Source organism: Theropithecus gelada, chromosome 19 (genome assembly GCF_003255815.1).
Source record: "Theropithecus gelada isolate Dixy chromosome 19, Tgel_1.0, whole genome shotgun sequence".
NCBI lineage: Eukaryota > Metazoa > Chordata > Mammalia > Primates > Cercopithecidae > Theropithecus > Theropithecus gelada.
In genome coordinates, this window is record NC_037687.1 from 30,856,311 (window position 1) to 30,862,260 (window position 5,950).

The 5,950-nt window shown below is 52.7% G+C and overlaps 1 protein-coding gene across 10 annotated transcripts in view; it reads left to right on the forward strand.

Annotated features, from left to right (window-relative positions):
- The window catches only part of MYADM (myeloid associated differentiation marker), a 12,990-nt gene extending 8,768 nt beyond the window's left edge, over positions 1-4,222 (forward strand). For all 10 annotated transcript variants that reach the window (XM_025367409.1, XM_025367406.1, XM_025367405.1 and 7 more), the window contains one exon: positions 1,315-4,222. In XM_025367409.1, the coding sequence (XP_025223194.1) occupies positions 1,317-2,285 (969 nt within the window). In that variant the 5' untranslated portion in view covers positions 1,315-1,316 and the 3' untranslated portion in view covers positions 2,286-4,222. The remainder of the gene's footprint in view (positions 1-1,314) is intronic.
- The last annotated feature ends 1,728 nt before the right edge of the window (positions 4,223-5,950 follow it).

The following is a 5,950-nucleotide window of genomic DNA, read 5'->3' on the forward strand; positions in this document are numbered from 1 at the left end:
GCTGTGTCACCCAGGCTGGAGTGCAGTGGCGCGATCTCAGCTCACTGCAAGCTCCGCCTCCCGGGTTTACGCCATTCTCCTGCCTCAGCCTCCGAGTAGCGGGGACTACAGGCGCCCACCACCTCGCCCGGCTAGTTTTTTGTATTTTTAGTAGAGACGGGGTTTCACCGTGTTAGCCAGGATGGTCTCGATCTCCTGACCTCGTGATCCACCTGCCTCGGCCTCCCAAAGTGCTGGGATTACAGGCTTGAGCCACCGCGCCAGGCAAATTTTCTTTTTTTTGAGTCGGGGTCTCACTGTTCCCGGCTGCACTGCCCAGGCTGGAGTGCAGTGGTGCATTACAGCTCACTGCAGCCTCGACCTCCCAGGCTCAAGCACTCCTCCCACCTCAGCATCCCAAGTAGCTGGGACCACATGTACACACCACCACACCCAGCTAATTTTTATTTATTTATTTATTTTTTTGGTAAATGAGGTCTCCTTAGGTTGCCCAGGCTGGTCTCCAACACCTGGGCTCAAGCAGTCCTCCTGCCTCAGCCTCCTGGAGTGCTGGGATTACAGGCATGAGCCACTCCCACGCCTGGCCAGAGGGATGGTGCTGTAGAGTACAGAGTGCTAAATGGCTGAGTTACTGAGTCCCTGGGGGAAGAAGGGAAAGAGGGAAGCCTGGTGTCTGGAGTGGGAAGCAAACAGTGTAGTTGTACAGTAGTTAGGTCTCGAAAGAGAGAAGAATCTCTTGGGAAGGAGGAAAACAGGTGCCTGGACTCCTGCGTTCTGATACGGGTAGGGGAGGAGTGAGTCTAGAGCTGGAGGGGACAGGCTCATCCCTGTATGCCGAGGACAATCCCCATTTGAAAACCCAAGGCTGGGTGCAGTGGCTCATGCCTGTAATCCCAGCACTTTGGGAGGCCAAGGCCAACGGATCACCTGTGGTCAGGAGTTCGAGACCAGCCTGGCCAACAGGGCAAAACCCTGTCTCTACTAAAAATAAAAATTAGCCGGGCGTGGTGGCACGCATCTGTAATCTCAGCTACTCGGGAGGCTGAGTCAGGAGAATCACCTGAACCTGAGTAGTGGAGGTTGTAGTGAGCCGAGATTGTGCCACTGCACTCCAGCCTGGGCCACAGAGCAAGACTCTGTCTGAAAAGAAAAAAGAAAAGAAAGGGAAACAAGAAAGAAAACCCGAAGCCCCACATCTTGGGAACTCCCTAACTAGAGCTCATATTCATTTGTCCCTGCGGTAGGCAATGGCTAAGGGACCTGGATTCCTATGTTTGTGACCTTGTAAGGACACTGTTTTTCCCCTTTTTGCAGCCATGCCAGTGACAGTAACCCGCACCACCATCACGACCACCACGACGTCGTCCTCGGGCCTGGGGTCCCCCACGATCGTGGGGTCCCCTCGGGCCCTGACACAGCCCCTGGGTCTCCTTCGCCTGCTGCAGCTGGTGTCTACCTGCGTGGCCTTCTCACTGGTGGCTAGCGTTAGCGCCTGGACGGGGTCCATGGGCAACTGGTCTATGTTCACCTGGTGCTTCTGCTTCTCCGTGACCCTGATCATCCTCATCGTGGAGCTGTGCGGGCTCCAGGCCCGCTTCCCCCTGTCTTGGCGCAACTTCCCCATCACCTTCGCCTGCTACGCAGCCCTCTTCTGCCTCTCTGCCTCCATCATCTACCCCACCACCTACGTCCAGTTCCTGTCCCACGGCCGTACCCGGGACCACGCCATCGCCGCCACCTTCTTCTCCTGCATCGCTTGTGTGGCTTATGCCACCGAAGTGGCCTGGACCCGGGCCCGGCCCGGCGAGATCACTGGCTACATGGCCACCGTGCCCGGGCTGCTGAAGGTGCTGGAGACCTTCGTGGCCTGCATCATCTTCGCGTTCATCAGTGACACCAACCTGTACCAGCACCAGCCGGCCCTGGAGTGGTGCGTGGCGGTGTACGCCATCTGCTTCATCCTAGCGGCCATCGCCATCCTGCTGAACCTGGGGGAGTGCACCAATGTACTGCCCATCCCCTTCCCCAGCTTCCTGTCAGGGCTGGCCTTGCTATCTGTCCTCCTCTATGCCACTGCCCTTGTTCTCTGGCCCCTCTACCAGTTCGATGAGAAGTATGGCGGCCAGCCTCGGCGCTCAAGAGATGTAAGCTGCAGCCACAGCCATGCCTACTATGTGTGTGCCTGGGACCGCCGACTGGCTGTGGCCATCTTGACAGCCATCAACCTACTGGCGTATGTGGCTGACCTGGTGCACTCTGCCCGCCTGGTTTTTGTTAAGGTCTAAGACTCTCCCAAGAGGCTCCCATTCCCTCTCCAACCTGTTCGTTCTTCTTGCCCGAGTTTTCTTTATGGAGTACTTCTTGCCTCTGCCTTTCCTATGTTTTCCTCTTCCTGTCTCCCCTCCCACCTTTTTCTTTCCTTCCCAGTTCCTTGCACTCTAGTTCTTGGGTGCATCTTCTTCCTTCCCTTTCCTCTTGCTGTTTCCTTCCTGTGGTGTTCTGTTGCCCACATCCTGTTTTCACCCCTGAGCTGTTTCTCTTTTTCTTTTCTTTTTTTTAAGACGGAGTCTCACTCTGTGGCCCAGGCTGGAGTGCAGTGGTTGAATCTTGGCTCACTGCAACCCCCGCCTCCCGGGTTCAAGCAATTCTCCTGCCTCAGCCTACCAAGTAGCTGGGAGGACAGGTGTGAGCTGCCACAGCCAGCCTGTTTCTCTTTTTCCACTCTGTTTTTTTTTTAATCTCTTTTCTGGGTTTCCTGTTGGCTTTCTTAACTGCCTGTTTCCCAACCACCTTCTCCTATGTCCTTGGGAGCCCTGAGACTTCTTTCTCTTCCTGCCTCCACCCACCTCCAAAGGTGCTGAGCTCACACATCCACACCCCTTGCAGCCGTCCATGCCACAGCTCCCCAAGGGGCCCCATTGCCAAAGCATGCCTGCCCGCCCTCGCTGTGCCTTAGTCAGTGTGTACGTGTGTGTGTGTGTGTGTGTGTGTGTGTGTTTGGGGGGTGAGGGGTGGGTAGCTGGTGATTGGGTCCCCTTTCTCCCAGTGGAGGAAGATGTGCAGTGGACTTCCCCTTTAAGTTAAAAAAATATATATATACATATATATGTGTGTATATATATTTTATATATATATATATTTGGAGGTCAGTAATTTCCAATGGGCAAGAGGCTTTAAGCACAGACCCTGGGTCCCTAGGCCCTGCCTGGCACTCAGTCTTGCCAGAGATCAGCTCCAGAATTTTTGCCAGGCTTACAGAACACCCACTGCCTAGAGGCCGCCTTAAAGGAAGCAGGGGCTGGATGCCTTTCATCCCAACTATTCTCTGTGGTATCAAAAAATTCAGGGCCGGGTGTGGTAGCTCACGCCTGTAATCCCAGCACTTTGGGAGGCCAAGGCAGGCAATCACCTGAGGTCAGGAGTTCAAGACCAGCCTGGCCAATATGGTGAAACCACGTCTCTGCTAAAAATACAAAAATTAGCCAGGCGTGGTGGCACGCGCCTGTAATCCCAGCTACTTGGGGGACCGAGACAGGAGAATCCCTTCAATCCGGGAGGTGGAGGTTGCCGTAAGTCTAAGATGGCGCCACTGCACTCCAGCCTGGGCGACAGAGCGAGACTCCATCTCAAAAAAAAAATTTAAAAAAAGGAGTCGGACAAAGAACCACAGGATGTTGAAGACAACTGTCTGAAGTATTTGTGAGGGACAGGGATGTGGCCCTCTGTGTTAAAAATAACGTGTCCTGCTTTGGCAAAGAGAAGAACACGGCCACTGCCCGCTTTCAAGGCAAGATCAGCCTTTTTTGTTTTGTTTTGTTTTTCTTTCTTTTTCCTGGTCATGAGGACGAAAATTACTGAGTGGCCCTTAAAGAGGGAAGTTTCTTTTCAGCTGTTCTCTTTTGCCTGTAGGTGGGAGGGTGTGGATTGCTGCCGTCCTAGCTAGAGGAATGGCTTTGCTTGAATGTGTAGCGCACACGCACGGGTGTTTCTGTGTGCTAGTTGCTTCTTGCTGCTGCTTCCTGCTTGTCTGGGACTCACATGCATAACGTGAGATATATATATATATAAATGTATAAATATATATTTTATTTTTTTTAATTCCCTGGAGCTTTTGGTTCCTATCAGTTCCTGTTGTTAGTCATAGAAGCCTTGTCCCTTCCCCCATTCCCGTATCCATCATGTTCTTTTTCCTTTAACTATCAATATAAAGATAAAAGAAGGACTTGTACTTTATTAATGGGGAGGGTGGCCAAGCACGGTGGCTCATGCCTGTAATCCCAGCACTTTGGGAGCCCAAGGCGGGCGGATTACTTGAGGTCAGGAGTTTGAGACCAGCCTGGCCAACATGGTGAAATCCCGTCTCTACAAAAAAAAAAAAAAAAATGGGGAGGGCTCTCGGAGAAGGGCAAGGGTCAGATTCTTGGGCCTAGTGGGAGAATGGGGTTGGGGGCCAAGACAACCTTGGCCTCATCAGAAGATACTAGCTGAGTCAGGGTCTTCTAAATGACTTCCTCAAACCAGGAGGGCTGGGTGGGATAGAAATGAACTAGGCTTCACCCTCCTCAGAGTCCGTCCCCTGAGCACCTCACAAATACAATGTCCCAATTTGAGTGAAGGAGCTTTCCTCCCAAATCACCTCTTCCTCCCAGGCTCCCCATTTCAGTAATAGCCTCTCAGAGCTGAGAACCCAAGCATATGGTAGTACCTTCCCGCCTCTCCTCAGTCAGTCCCTCATCAAACACTGTCTGTGTCTTCCTCCTAAATACCATTTCCACCGCCCTCTTCTCCAGGTTCCTGGCCCAGCTCAAGTTCCACTTTGTTTCACCTGAGCTACTGCCCCCGCCTCGTCCTCCACCATCGCACCCTGGATCCAGAGGGATTCCTCCCTCATGCAGATCTGATCCTGCCCTTCCCTGCTGAAGTCGTTCCGTAGCCCATGCCCTATTGCCTATAGGCACTATCAAAGCCCCTGGGTCTGGCCTTCATGATCTGATCCCACCTGCATTCCCACTATCAGCTCCCTTCTTACCCTCCAGTCTAAGCCTCTGAATATACCTGGTCAACAGAAGACCTTCATAAAGATCAAATGAACTACTGCAACCAATCTCTGCCCCACAGAAGGCCATCTTGTCCATTTCTGTAGGGGCCAGCCCTACGGGGCTTAGCGAGTGTTCTCCCCATGTGCGGAGATGAGAGATTGTCATAAATGAAGGCACTAGACAAAGAGATAAAGAGGAAGCAGCTGGGCGCAGGGGACCACTACCATCAAGACGCGGAGACCGGGAGTGGCCCCGAACGGCTGGGCGCGCTGATACTTATTGCATACAAGACAAGGGGGCGGGGTAAGGGGGGTGACCCTTCTAAGTGGTTCACAAGGTGAAGCAAGTCATGTGATTACAGGATAGGGGGCCCTCCCCTTTTAGGTAGCCGAAGCAGAGAGAGAAGGCAGCATACGTCAATGTTTTCTTCCATGCACTTACAAGAAAGAGCAAAGACTTTAAGACTTTCACTATTTCTTCTACCGCTATCTGCTACGAACTTCAAAGAGGAACCAGGAGTATGGGAGGAACATGAAAGTGGACAAGGAACGTGACCATTGAAGCACAGCACCACATGGAGGGGTTTAGGCCTCCGGATGACTGCGGGCAGGCCTGGATAATATCCAGCCTTCCACAAGAAGCTGGTGGAGCAGAGCGTTCCCTGACTCCTCCAAGGAAAGGAGACTCCCTTTTGTGGTCTGCTAAGTAACAGGTGCCTTCCCAGACACTAGCGGTATCGCTTGACCAAGCAGCCCTCAAGCGGCCCTTATGTGGGCGTGACAGAAGGCTCACCTCTTGCCTTCTAGGTCACTTCTCACAATGTCCCTTCAGCACCTGACCCTCTACCCACCGGTTATTCCTATGTTATATTAGCAATGCAACAAAGAGTAATGTTAAAAGCTAATTATTAA